A 14,646-nucleotide genomic window follows, 5' to 3' on the forward strand; every position below is an offset into this window, starting at 1 on the left:
CAATATGTTGTGGGATAATAGTATGATTGATGTCATCAAAAATTGGGCTAAGAGTATCACATGTAGGAAGATTGAATTTGGATTGGGTTATAGAATCCAATTGTTGTAGCAAAGATGAAACATTTTAGAGAAAATGGTTGATAGTGGCTTTAGCGGATGAATTGGAGTGGGACATACTAGATAGTGATGGAGGTGTAGCATAATGACAGGTAAGCGAAACATTATGATACGTGGGCAAAGGAATGGTTGGGACACGAAAGGAAGGCTAACAAAATGAGGTATGTAGAGTATCGATTGATAGGATTCCTCTCCCCAAATTACTAACATGTGTAGGATTACCATTTCGTGTAGAGGTAGCCATGATGGAAGATGTATATGTAGGTAGATTAGGCAAAGATGTAGGAAGGGAAGATTCACGTTGATTTGTAGGGTTCAAATGATCAAGTACTTTGGCCAAACTTTTCATTGTCATAATATTATTATCATCCACAACACAGGCTATGCTACACAACACATTTGCACCATGTCCACCACTTTGAATCATTCTTCTTTGTTGGGAAAATGGTGTCTCAACCTTGCATTTATGTAAGGTTACTATTTATAGTAAGTTTTAATTTGGGCACAAAATGGTGCGAAATTCTCCCTGAAGCTTCTGGTTGGCTAGATAAGCATTCTGGTAAAGTTACGTTGCAAGATCACAACTAGTTTTGAAGATATTAAATATTCCATTTTGGAGGGGTCCAATGAAAGGTTTAAATTTGATTTTGAGAACTTTAGAGGCCCCGAAATGCCCTAAAAAGTGGGTGTAAACAACGTAGTAGTTTACAAGGCAATTGAGCACTTCACGCGCTTCAAACGGTTTGTCAATAGGACACGCGGTTCTCAAGTTATGGCCTGTGGAAGTTTGTACTCTTGAAATAGGAAATATAAAATATATCAGACACATAAATGAGTTGTAAAAGGGAGGGACACATGTCATAGGGCATCTAGAAGGGAGATAAGGTCGTCTACACATTATTGGGTGGTTTTAGCCCATGGTTTTGTAATATCATTTGACGATTTCTTGTATTGTATCTCCTATATATGAAGTGAGTGAGAAAGAGGTTGTGTGTAAGAGTCTCATGGCTGTCGAGTTACCTCTGGGTCTCTGATTAGTGGTACACCTGCGAAGAGCTTGCTTTGCAAGTATATTGTAATTTGTTTTTTGTTGCTGAATAATATATTGGGCGACTTTTGGAGTGTGGGTTTTTTCTCCTGAAAGGGTTTTCCCCACGTAAATCACTATGTTATGGGTTGAATGTTATTATATCTATTTCCGTTTTCTTCAACTATTGTGATGATCTATAAAAGTTTTTGCATTACCCTCCTCTCAAGGTTAGTGTAGGAAGTTGTTCCGCTACTTGACTTCCTTACATCCTTAAACTCTCAATCAAGAAGAGTGCCTCTCCACCCAAGTATTCTTGACTTATAAATTGCCGAAGATCTTACAATTGCTTTTCAAGCTTCCCCAATTGTTCAATAGTTAATCGAGTTGAAGAGTTATCCTCATCATGAGAAGCATGAAGGGAACGATTCTCAATAATGTCAGACATGTCTTGTGTAGGAATAGAGGATGCACCCAAGTTCTTGGAGAATATGTTAGTCAATTCAGGCTCATTACTCTTAGTATTTAAACTTTGGGAAGCCATAAGTCTATAACTTGTTCTCAAAGGGATATCATATTCAAGAAAAAGAGTAATGAAACTCATACACAGAGAGAGAAAAGCTAATGAACTAGATTTGGACTCACTCTGCCTCCTAAACAATTGATAATGCAAACAAAAAAAATGACTGAACAATACAATTTCCCAATAGAATGATCAATTAGCCACTTAGTTAGGAAAAATGCACTATACAAATGATAGTTTTGAACAATTAGTGCTTCTAAATCTAAAAATAATATGCAATAAAAATCAAATTTGAGCATATGAATACAAAATAATGCAATGCACTTCTCAGGCCCCCCAAAATGTAAAGGTGTGAAAATGAAGATCACTAGTCTAAACATGAAAACTAGGAATCAAACTCATTCATGACAACATCACATTAAGGCGAATAAAATCCAATAGGCCCAACTTCAGACCTATTAGAAAGAGCTAAACAAACTATTGAACTTTACTCATCTTTTTGTTGAATTGTTGTAATTGGACAAGATAGAATGATTGAGTGCAATAATTAGGGCTAATTATGCAAAATTGATAGTAATCAGTATAAATATAGAGCTTTAGAATAGTTACGTAAACCCTAAGTACAAATTTGGAAATGAGAGTTAGAGAGGAATCTGTGTTTGCAATTTGAGCTTGAAAATGTTGGATAGTTGGCTTAGTCCTCAAAGTGTTAGATGCAGATATCAAAAACAGATTCAAGATTAGGATGTTGCTCAAAATAGTCTCCTTAAATTCTATTGAAAAAATGTCGGACGATGGGGCTAAGCCCTAGTGTCTAGGCTTTTCTACTTCTTCAAATTTTGGTTATGTTTGTCTTAGTCTGCACTTTCTAGATCCGCATTTCTTAGCTCAATTTTTTTTGGATTGTTAGGGGTTTCCTAGGTCAAAATAGGTTTTGAATTAATCCTATGATGAATGTAATGAAAAAAAGAGCTTACCTTTATGGGGCAGAGGCTAGATCTGGAAATAAAATGCTCAATTGAAATGCTATACCTTCTTTATGAATCTCCTCTGCGTTGAAGTCTTCATAAAAAAATGATGTTTTCACGTGGGAACTCAAGGATGTCTTCATAAGGATTTGATCATGGATGCCATCTTGAATGCTTGAAAATCTGAATACTTGACCTATCCTTCACTACCTTAATGATGTTTGTTCACTTGCTCACTTGAATGCTAAACGTGAAGTGAATTTCATTGATGTGACATTTCAAATGAGGGGATTTTCAGTTTATTTTATACCTATCCTCATGAAACATGTTGAAAATTACGAAGAAGGGCAACATCAAAAATCATTTCACACTCAACTTTTTTCTGACTATCAGAGGATTTAAAGTTGGGCCTCTTTGGCTTGGACTATGGTGCCTAACGCCCTATTCCATGAGGACAAGGGTGCTAGGCACCCTAGTTCAGTCCATCCGAGCTAAAACAAGGTCTAGGAGTCAAAGCAAAGATAAAAGATCACAAATTTGGCACCGGTGTGAGCAAAATCAAGGCATAGAGGGCATAAATACCAAAGTGAGGCCCACGTGAGTATGAAATTGTATAAGGATATAATTTACAACACTACATGAACCTACAAAATAATCCAACAAAGTAAATTTTGCTCGTACAAGGTTTAAAGGTCATGTAGACTTATGGTGGGACTATGTATGGATTGAAAGACAAAGAAAAGGGAAAGAGAAAATTATAAGTTGGAGTAAAATAGTGTCAAAGTTTAAGGCCATATTCTTATCTTCATATTGTCATTTGAGTTTATTCAAAAGATTACAAAACTTGAGACAAAGGAAAGTATATGTAACTCACTTTAAGGGCTAGATGTGTAGAAGATAACCCATTATTCAAAATTGTAAATTTATAATCCATCTACAAATCAAAAGTTATAACCAATATCTAATAAAAAAATACATCTCTTGTTCAATTTTCATTGCTCAATTTTCTAAACACTTTCATGTTTAAATATAATTTATTTACTCATAAATATGTGTTCATTTTGTTGTCAAAAGATGTTTGATGTAACGACAAAACCTTATAGTAATCACCTAAATAATGACAAGTTTGAATCTTTCAAGAAGGAAAAAATAAAAAATAAAAAATAAAATATATTTACATCCCTAATTGTAAGAGATTAGATAGGGAAAGTGTTTATTTTTCCTATAGAATAATTTTATAATGGGAATGTTAAGGGTTAACCTACCTATATTATGTTCCACTGCTAGATATTAACCCAAAGCTTATGAAAAAAGAAAACTGCAAAAGGATTGCCCCGGATCAAGCAGCAAAAGTTTTTGCACCGTCGATGGCAGCTGAAGATCCGACGGTGGAGATTTCTTCCCTCCTTCCCACAAATTCGAGGCAAAAACGGGGAGATTTGAGTTATGCGTTTATTTATATTAAGTGGCCCTACATTATCAAAGCATTCAATTACTGTTTTTGCTGCACTTGTTGAGTAGGATTTTGCTGTGCTAAATTTGAATCAAATGGCCCGCACAAAGCAGACAGCAAGGAAATCGACTGGAGGGAAGGCCCCTCGCAAGCAGCTTGCAACGAAGGCGGCCAGAAAGAGCGCCCCTGCTACTGGTGGAGTGAAGAAGCCTCATCGCTTCAGGCCCGGAACAGTTGCTCTTCGGGAGATCCGTAAATACCAGAAGAGCACAGAGCTGCTTATAAGGAAGCTGCCTTTCCAGAGGCTTGTTAGAGAGATTGCACAGGACTTTAAGACGGATCTGCGCTTCCAGAGCTCTGCCGTTTCGGCATTGCAAGAGGCAGCAGAGGCCTATCTTGTAGGGCTTTTTGAGGATACTAACTTGTGCGCCATCCACGCCAAGAGAGTCACCATTATGCCTAAGGATATTCAGCTCGCTCGCCGCATCCGTGGCGAGAGGGCTTAGATTTCTTATGCTTTTCATTTATTTAACGGTGTATTTTTACACCACCATTCGCCTGGTTTTTTTGGTTGCCTTTCTTGTCGCTTACTTAGGGTTTCTTCTTTATGCATTAGATGTTAGGGGAATGGAATTGTACAGTTTTACATGGAATTGTACAGTTTTGTTAAGCGTAAAAATGAATGTTATGTGATTTCTCTGTACATTGGATGTCATTGTTCTGTTACTTGGAAATTAAGTTGTATTTGAGTCAGTTTCAGGGCATTAAAATTCATTTTTGATATGATATTATGCGATTAAACTGCACTCTCCTTTGCATATTGACTACGCCTTTCCTGAAATTCTCTTCTTCGTTTGACTTATCACCATGATGTTGAAAGGACGTGCTCAAACCAATCTGTTCAGCTATGTTGTATCTGCAAGTGAATTTCATGTGTTATCATTTGCTTCTGATTATAGAGTAACAGGCAAGAACGATTCGGTTTACAATTCGTTTGTATTGATTCTTCTAATCAACTTTCTCCAAAGTTTGTTTAAATTTGTAGTCATTCTTCTCTATAATTTAATGAGATTATTTTTCAAAAATGCTATTTTAGTTATTGTTGAAGAATTTTTTAAAATTCCTTTTATTTTAAGAGTTGTATCCTCTCCATTTTAAATATTTATTTTTCAGAATATTACTTTCAATTTACTTGGTTTGTTGTTATGGATTCAATGTTTACCATTTGAATAAGTGGCACATCTTTTGTGTAGGAAAGTCTTTTTTTGGGGTTTAGGGTTCTATAAGAATGTGGTTGGAAAGTAGATGTTAGCTATGTTTCTAGTTGCATTTTGCATTTAAAAAAAACATGAAATGCTGTAATTTTATTGCTATATTATGTTATAGTTTGTTTCTTTATCTGTTTAGTTGAAGAAAAAACATTTACAATTGGAAGAAGTTAAGGGCATGTTCCCATGTGGTTGCTTAGCTTAGAGTTGGGGTTCCATGAAGAGGAGCTTCCTAACAAATTTTAGAGGGTGTTGTTGAGGATTTTTAGGAGTATTTTAAATTTGGTGGTCCCATGAATTTAGTATGCAAATCTGCTTAAAAGTTTAAGTTTTGGAATTTATTGGAACCTAGTGATCCTATGAATTTAGTATGCAGGTTTGCTTAAAAATTTAAGCTCTAAAATTTAGTTTTGGTGGGACTTTTCTATTGAGAGGAATCTAAGTTTTTAGATCTTTGACAAATGACAAATAATATTCCTAAGCTAGTAGGGCAATTTCTAGTCCCACCCCATTTTTACTTGCTTAAAATATGCATGCCTAAATTTTAGGAGCTCCCATTTTTGTGGAAAAGATTCCAAACAATTTTGTAGCAATTTTATTTTTTTCCATGGGGCCACTTATTCCATAAAAATAGAAGCCCAAGCCCCCTCCATGGGACTCCACCAATATTTATCTTTGTTGCTTATATTCAAACAAATCCACCTTAACTTTGTATTAATAGTATTAATGCTATTTTGTGCACTTAAAAATTTGAAAACAATTGGAGCCATGCCATTTTTGTTAATAAGCAGTCATTGCTTATTTCTAGCCCCCCCTTTTTTTTCTGTGGTTTATTTTTAATTTGTAAACAATAGCTGCTCCACCAAAATAGGGAAAGATACAATTTTTAAAGTTGCATGGGAATACTTAATTGCTTAAAGTAGAAAATATAGTTAAGCAGTTGCATGGGAATACTTAATTGCTTAAAGCAGAAAATATAGTTAAGCAGTTGCATGAGAACATAGGGTAAGTGTTTAAGTTTTTCAAACTGTTGTTTAGGTTTTTTATATTTGTTTCAGCTGATTGGAGTTTTAAGCTTTTTTCTTTTGTTGTGTTTAGCTATTGATGTGCAAACTTATGTTGTAAGTTTGTTTGTAATCCTTGACTTTGAAATTATAAGCTTTGTATTTGTTGTTTAGTTTGTGTAACTTTTGTATTTAATTTTGTATTTGTTAGATTTGTGTTAGTTTCACAACAATGTAATCTTTGGTTCAGTATTTCTATCTTTTCTTTGCAGTCTTTTATTGGATTGCTTAGTTTTTTTTAATATATTTTATAAAATGGATTTCATCAATTAAAAAAATTGGCCACATTTTCACCTAATGTTGCTATATCAATGAAAGTAGTGCAAAAAAATTAACAATGACATTAACTTTTAGCTACAATATCTTGTTGCAAATACATTTATTTTTGTTCTCTACTAGAGGGTATATTGAACCCAATCCAATTAAAAAAATATTAATAGGTCCCACTCATTCCCCTTGTTTAGGATATTATTCTTCTAATAAATATTATTGGTTAATTTATTAAATTCTTCATTATTTTTATATTGATAATTTTCTAAAGTAACATCATATTTCTCATTTTCATCTACTTGAGTTCAATATTCTTTGAGAATAAATTCTCTTGTTCTTCAATTAATGAAATCAATATTAATATTATAGTTGAATTTGCTATACTACACATGTCAATTTGACATCATATTTCTACATTTTGATGTGCACCCTTTCCACTCCCACAAAACTTGGTATCGCTCAACATCTCTCATAAGTTGAAAACTATAAAATGTTGTTAAGTTCATTGTCAAAGACTCCAAAATTTTAGTATCATCTCTATTAATGAAATTAAACAAACAAGATCAACAAAAGGAATAATAAAATTATATATATATATATATATATATATATATATATATACATATATATATGTGTATATATATATATGTGTATGTATATATATATATGTATGTATTCCTTGCTTGTTGATCTCTTGCACATGTTTAAGTGATAAATTTAATCATTCACCTAAATCTCATTTACCCTTAACATGATGTAATAAAATAGTAGCCATTCATTATTTATAGACAATCCTAGCCATCCATTTGGCACAAGTGACCCCCACATGTGTGAGGAGTCATATAGTCTCCATATATCCCTAGGCTTCCACACATGTGAGATGACACTTGTTAGGTCTCTTTTGTCCATGTGTTGTGTCACACATGTGAGGAGTTAATGTATCCATTCACTTTTCCTTATGTTTCCTTGTTATCCATGTGACATGACTCACTCTCCCTTAGATTTGGTCAAATCAATGAGAACCCTTCATTTCTCCTTGATCCCCATTATTAAGTACATTAATCTAATGATGACACATGACATCCTCTCATCAATTGTAACCTCTCAACCATTCCTATCCCTTGATGTTCAAGTGAAACCTAAGTCATTGATTAAAACATACTCACACTTGTGAATCAAACCCTCATCCAAGCCATTTCAATCAATAACTCTAATTTCCCAAGGTCATGTTGGTGGATCTCAAGTTAACTTGCATGCTTCTACCATTCATCAATTCTATCTAGAGCATGTTGGTGGATCTCAAGTCATATTGAGCACATATATTATAAGATCTCTCAACCTTAGTCATACTCCTCTTCAAGTTTAATCTAAGGAGCATTGGGGAGTAAGGCAAGGTTTATATTTTTTGTATTTAGTTTTTTATCTTTCCACTCATTTTCCATTGTATTCACCTAGATGTATCACTTCTCAATGCAATCTCTAATGATGAAACTTAATAGACAAATCAATAGGGGCAATCATAGATTCATAGTACAACAAAGAATTCCACTTGTCTATCCTTGAATCACCAATGCATGTGATTTGTTTGTCTATAACTATTGACTACAAGCTTGGTGTGTTGGTGAAAGTATCAATAATCTTTAAGATAAATCTAAGCTCGATCTTTCAAGAGATGACCACCATTGAATATTGATAATTGATGGAATATCCATGAGTTTACAAAGTTCATATATTAGATTGAATTACTAAAATTAGAATTCTAGGTAGGAGGTAGGCATTGGGCATAAAATAATTAAAGAAAGGTTATACAGATTAAATAATCAATTGTAAGAGCATAAGTAAAAGAACCATTTGATATTTTTACTTATATATGAGCTCAAATTTAGGTGAAACTTTTAGATTATATAAATGATGGATATAAATGTTAGGTGATTAGGACCATGATCCAAAATATGGGTGGTGATTATTATCCTAATAGTAGGGTGGATTTATACTGGTATTGCTAAATTTTGATAAATATATTGGTATTGCTAAATTTTGATAAATATATTGGTATTGCTAAATTTTGATAAATATATTGGTATTGCTAAATTTTGATAAATATATTGGTATTGCTAAATTTATTCCTCATATAGAGTGGTTTTTTTTGATTGATTAATTTGGCACTAAATAGGCCAAATCCAAAATACATTTTACAAAATTAATTTTTTTTTTGCCTCTTGACAATGATGACCCATCTGCTATTCATCTTCCTTAGTGTCAGCTTTTTCTTTTTTGGTGGGGACATTTTGCATTGAGGATAGGACAAACAAGGTTGGTCATAGAGTCATATATGGAGCCAATAGAATGCATCAACCCCACAATGTATGTATTGATCTACCACCTCGTGATATACTTTAAGAAGGTGATGTGCTTGGTTGCCTCAGTTTGTTAGGCGCAGATTGAAACCCACGACCGCTATGTCCAAATATAGTCTGCCCCTAGAATCGCCTCCATTGCTTCTAGTGTCTCCACTTCTACAATGTTAAGGATCTTCTTCAGGTGGTGGTCTATTACTTTGCATTTGAATGCCATCTGCCTTTTCTTAGAGTCAATACAAATGATAGTCTCCATTTTTGTATTATCAATTCTTCTTTGACATGGCAAGATAAATGCTTCTTGCCACTATCCACCTTGGCCATTTAATTCTGCTAGCCTACCTCTTAATTGCCATCATCCTCCCCCCATTGTTCCTCGAAGTGCTATTGGGCTAGCCTTAAACCACACACCAAGCAACATATTAAGCTTAGAGAATGTTAGTCAACTCCAAGTGTTTAATATGTGTGATTGAAGCTGTTTGGTGCTATTGAGGTCATATCTATATCTACCAAAACTATTCTTTTGTGCTGAATAATTATTACACTTACCACTTAGGATAACTTGTCCACCTCGGTGTTACCCTCTCGATGAATCTGGGTTAGCTTGAAATCCTCCAACTGTTCTATGCTTTCCCATATTCATGGGATGAACTTCTTTAACTTTCGATTGGGGGTGTCTTGACATTGAATGACGTTGATGATGATTAGTGCATCTCTCTCCAAATGGAGCTTCTTAGATCCCAAGGATTTGTATAAATTGACCAATGCTAGGGTATATTGTGACCAAATTTGATTTTTTTTTATGGACTCCAATGCTAGGGTGTTGTCTTGATGGACTCTTAGAAAACACCCAACACTTGAGGGTCCCAGGTTTCTACTAGAAGTTCTGTTGAAATTTAAATTTAACCCATCCCACTTTTCATAGTGTCTATTTTACATTTTTTCATCAATCGGTTGAGAGATTAACCGTTTAAAGCCACATAAATGGGGGATATAAGGTGTATTGGTGAATATAATGATAAATTAAAACACGTCTCTTAAATTCTAGGCGATTCCTCATTATTTACATGTAGTTTATTATGACAAAAATGATCCAATGTAAATGCTTCATAAATATGAGGGAGGCAATCTAACTACCATTGGACCGACTTCTAGTAAAATCTTGGCGATTGGCCTCCCTTCCAATTCATTCTTTTGACCAAAATAGTGAGATCTAGAAATTCAAATTATTTTCCAATTGAATGCTGCTAATTTTTTTGGCCATTCTCCTTATCCTACATGATAACTAACCTACATGTCATTATAACTATATAATTAAACTTAGGTAACATTATTCATGCGCTTGCATGTACTCACATACTATGTACTATATTGTCATATAATGTACATACATGTTTACATTTGATTGTTTTAGCTATTATTAGTCACGTGATGCTGTTCATAATATTTCCATGATTATTAAGGTTTATTATGATTACATTTTCCCCTTTCCATTTCCTTGTATCCTTCATATGTAACCAATTGGAGGGAGGAAGATAATAGCATTCATATTTTTTGATGGTTATGTTTACAATAGCTATATCAAGGTCACAATATATTCTTCATAGCCTTTACTTGTTTGATCATGTGGACTCCTTTGCAACCATATTCTTTTCAAGCTCCTTTGTAGCCATATTCTTTATAGGATCCTTCACAATCGTATTATTTGTATACTCCTTTATAACCATATTCATTTTAGGTTATATCACAATCATATTTATCAATTCTTGTGAAGGCCCCTTCACAATCACATTTACCATATTTTGTTAAGTAGGCTCCTTCATAACCATATCAACTTTTTTTTGTGTACTCCCTCAAACTAGATCTCTTTTTACTTCTTTATATTTCTTTTAGAGAATTTGTACACTAGACCCTTGCATTGTTAGAAGTCTTCTTTTTCCATCACATCTTGACCACAAACCAACATAGGAGAGAAATTGACATAAATAAGTGGCCAAGATTTCCTCCTAGGAGGAAGTGCAACAATAGAGCTAGCGACTTGGGATATAAGTCTTCATTTCTAAATACATCTTGGCCACAAACCACCATAGGGGAGGGTTTGACACAAAGAAGTGGACAATGTTTTCTCTTGGGAGGAAGCACAACAATAGAATCGGTGAGTTGGGAAAAAATCCAAGCATCGATACTGCTAGCCTCCTTAGCAACCAACACTTTTTTGTATTTTTTGACATTATTAAGTAGTTACTCATTCTTATTTTAGTTTTCTATTAGATTCTACTCATATAATTTTATGCTTTCATGTATTGTTATGGAGCTTGTCCATTAGAAAGAGAATGCTTGAAATCTTCATATCTTTAATGAATGTTTATTATTTACTTCTTTAATATTGATTACTTGTTTAATTTGGCATGCATGATTCATAACAGTTCACATCCAAGTCAAAGTGGGGTCGGAATGTAAGTTAAAAAATGCATTCCTTGTACTTTTTTCCTCTTTTATGGATTCACTTTGCCTCTTTGCCACATATGCCTTATACTTGGCATGCTTTTTGTGTGTGTAAAGTTAGCTACTAACTATTGCCTTTATAAAATAGGAATTACACTTGGCTTCATACATCCCAAGGTTCAAACTTGTAGGCGTGGATATGAACTTGGTTTAGAATCACAACTTAGGTTTTGACCCCTAAACTTTAAAAATCAAATTTAATCTTGGGTCCAAGATAACTTTTTTCAACTAGCCATTATTTGTTGACTTGAGTGTCAAAATTTCAAACTTGCATGTTAGGGTGTTGTAAAAAGGACAAATCTATAAATTTATTTTAGACATCATCATGGGTGGAGAAAATATATCTTATGACAAAATTATTTAGTATTGCATCATCACTACATCGATAAGGATAGATTATACATCTTGTGTGACTACTTGAAGTATCTTTGAACTTGTTCAAAATTAATAAATCGACTCAACAATTTCCCTAAGGCAATAGGAGGGGTGCAAGTCACCTCTTGCACCTAGCATACAATGAATTCTAGTGTTGTCTCTTGACATCATCAAATTTAAACAACAGGGACAAATACTTTCAAGAGAAAATTTGATAGGACGTTCAAAATTGCAATAGAGAGTTAAATTCTTAGAAAAATTCAAAGCTTTAGGTGTAGCCTAGATTAGATACACAGTTTTACAAGATTGATCAAAAGTTGAAACATAGTCAATTTCACAATTTGCAGATACATAGATCATGTAATTAAATTTGATTGACAAAAACTTTGACAATTAGAACATCATCTATTAGAAAATACTCTTCATCAAACTCTAGAACAAAATACTTCCATCTTATCATTTTTTATGCTTGTTTATAAACATGTGCTCACAATCTTTCTACTCAACTCTTAATTATATAGATATTATTATTGATTAATAATATTAAAATTATGCAATTTATCATGCACCATAAACAACTTAACAATACAAATTTAGATCAAACATTTGTTAGTATTAATTTCAAGTCAAAGGCAAATAAGATATAAAACATGTACATCAGCCACAATTGTAATTAAATTATGCATATATAAGAGAATCTTCATAATATGATAAAAACAAAATATATGTCTCTAATTATAAAAATTCAACCAATACAATGATAAAATAAGATTATAATAAGACTAATTACAACAAATTTTGACCAATTCACAATATGAATGAATACGTACAAAATCATACTACTTGTAAGAAAAATACGCACAAGATCATACTTCCCCTAAGAAAAAAACATGTACAAGATCATTCTCCTAAGATAAAAGTGGTACAAATACTTTCAATACCATCAATGGAATTGAAGTTGCACCAAATGCTTTATGATCTATACCAACCAATAGAATAGAATATGAAATGGATGTCATCATGGTAGAAGAGCAGACAAAACAACAAACATGCCAAAGAGTATTGTAATAACTGCAGTAGCATTCACAAGCATGGCTTCTGCCCCAAATTGATTTAACCCTCTCACTTCAAACAGTAAAAGTTTCTCTGTAAATCCAGTCACAGCTGTGAATATTGCAATCCCATAAATGAAGAGCCCAGCAATTTTGTGGCGAGGCAAAAATATGGCTCTTCTCTTGTCTGGCAAACGAGGGTACAAGAAAACACATAATCCTATAACCCACTGCTCAAATGCACACAGAAATTTAGCATAACACATCCAATCTAAAATTAAACTTCAAATTAAATGTCACATGAACTGTGGAGTGAAAAAAATAGATAAATTCTGTAAGATTGATTTTGAATATTTTTCATTATTTATAGAAATGAAATGTAAAATTATAATTAATTGTTTGACTATTGAATCAGATAGTCTAAATAGAATAAAAATATCACATTAAAAATATAATATAGTGTTGAAGGACATCTGATGCTTACATCATGTTGTAAGCAGTGACATCTGATGTAATGAGGCAACCATATTATAAACACCTAGATAAATATTATTACATTCAATAAATTAAAACTACTACCATACTTACAATTCTACAATTTTACATTTAATTAGAAAAAAATCATGTTATAACCCACATCAATTTCAATGGAAATAAATGTGAAAATTTTATTTACCTGAAAAATGAACAAAATGATGGTACTAAGGCCTAGCCAAGAATGCAAGCTGTACATGCCTCTGGAAGTTCTGGTCTCTTTCTGGAATTTAAAGATTGCATATATCCCAGGAGCTCCTATTACCATAGCTATGCCTAGAAGTGCCACATGCACAGCTTTTTGGCCTCCATGTTTTAGAGGTATAAATTTATAAGCTAGAATTGCTGTGAGGAAAGAAATAAAATGAATAAGACACAGAATAATAAACATAACGATCACCTAATAGAACATGATTGCTTACCTTCACTTGGTAAAAAGATGAAACCTATAAATGAGCAAATAGCATGTACCTGGAAATTGATCATATAATAAACACAACGATCATTGCTTTGAATATTATGTAAACTTCTCTGTAAAAGTTATATGAAAGAAGAAATTGAAGCTTATGAAAGGATTCTCACGTTGGATATGTGATATTTATTGGAGGATCTGAAAGCCAAGCCACCACGGTAGTACAAACACCAAACTAAATCTAATGCACAGGCTGTCACTCCCAACAAACCTTGAATAAGCAAAAAAATGGTCCTTAATGTTCTGCCCTCTACTTTTACTGTTTTATTAAGCATTCCTTCTTTCTCCATTTCCATTTTCTCTTCTTCACTCTAGATCTTAAAATCTTGTATAACAATCCAATCAAATGGCCCAAGAAGTCCTTGAAGCTTTTCATAAGCTGGTTGAAGTTTTATACAATAAATATATGGGATTCTAAGGACTTGTTAATTGCAAGAATCTAAATCACATCACATCACATCCTTCCCATTATCATTTATTCCATCCTTTGTTCTTTGTGTAAGCTGCTAGAAAGTGATGAATGAACCCTATTAACTAGTGAGCAGCTTCTCTATGGGAGAAATGGAGAAGCGAAAGTGGCATATAAAGAAAATTAATATTGATTGAAGGGTTTATAAATTATTTTATAGAGGAATGGATTGTAGCAGGGAAGGGAGAATTT

The 14,646-nt window shown here is 33.3% G+C and overlaps 2 protein-coding genes across 2 annotated transcripts; one reads left to right on the forward strand and one right to left on the reverse strand.

Moving 5' to 3' along the window:
- The first annotated feature begins 4,115 nt into the window (after positions 1–4,115).
- LOC131051690 (histone H3.2) lies at positions 4,116–4,844 on the forward strand. The gene has a single exon (XM_057986290.2). The coding sequence runs from the start codon at positions 4,184–4,186 to the stop codon at positions 4,592–4,594; it is 411 nt and encodes a 136-aa protein (XP_057842273.1). The 5' UTR covers positions 4,116–4,183; the 3' UTR covers positions 4,595–4,844.
- An 8,101-nt stretch (positions 4,845–12,945) lies between these two features.
- On the reverse strand, positions 12,946–14,275 carry LOC131858980 (probable ascorbate-specific transmembrane electron transporter 1). The gene is made up of 3 exons (XM_059212482.1): positions 14,197–14,275; positions 13,656–13,858; positions 12,946–13,209 (listed from the first exon to the last, which is right to left on the reverse strand). Exons 1-3 carry the CDS (start codon positions 14,273–14,275, stop codon positions 12,946–12,948), a joined length of 546 nt encoding a protein of 181 aa, XP_059068465.1.
- Between the last annotated feature and the right edge of the window lie 371 nt (positions 14,276–14,646).

This window comes from Cryptomeria japonica, chromosome 10 (assembly GCF_030272615.1).
Source record: "Cryptomeria japonica chromosome 10, Sugi_1.0, whole genome shotgun sequence".
NCBI lineage: Eukaryota > Viridiplantae > Streptophyta > Pinopsida > Cupressales > Cupressaceae > Cryptomeria > Cryptomeria japonica.

Excerpts from the sequence above, each read along its gene's own strand:
- LOC131051690 (XM_057986290.2), top strand. The coding sequence starts at position 4,184 with ATGGCCCGCACAAAGCAGACAGCAAGGAAATCGACTGGAGGGAAGGCC.
- LOC131858980 (XM_059212482.1), bottom strand. The coding sequence starts at position 14,275 with ATGGAGAAAGAAGGAATGCTTAATAAAACAGTAAAAGTAGAGGGCAGA. Across the intron at positions 13,859-14,196 it reads CATTTTTTTGCTTATTCAAG|CAATTCTAGCTTATAAATTT; the intron begins GTTTGTTGGGAG and ends CTTTCCTCACAG. Across the intron at positions 13,210-13,655 it reads TCATTTTGTTCATTTTTCAG|TGGGTTATAGGATTATGTGT; the intron begins GTAAATAAAATT and ends GCATTTGAGCAG.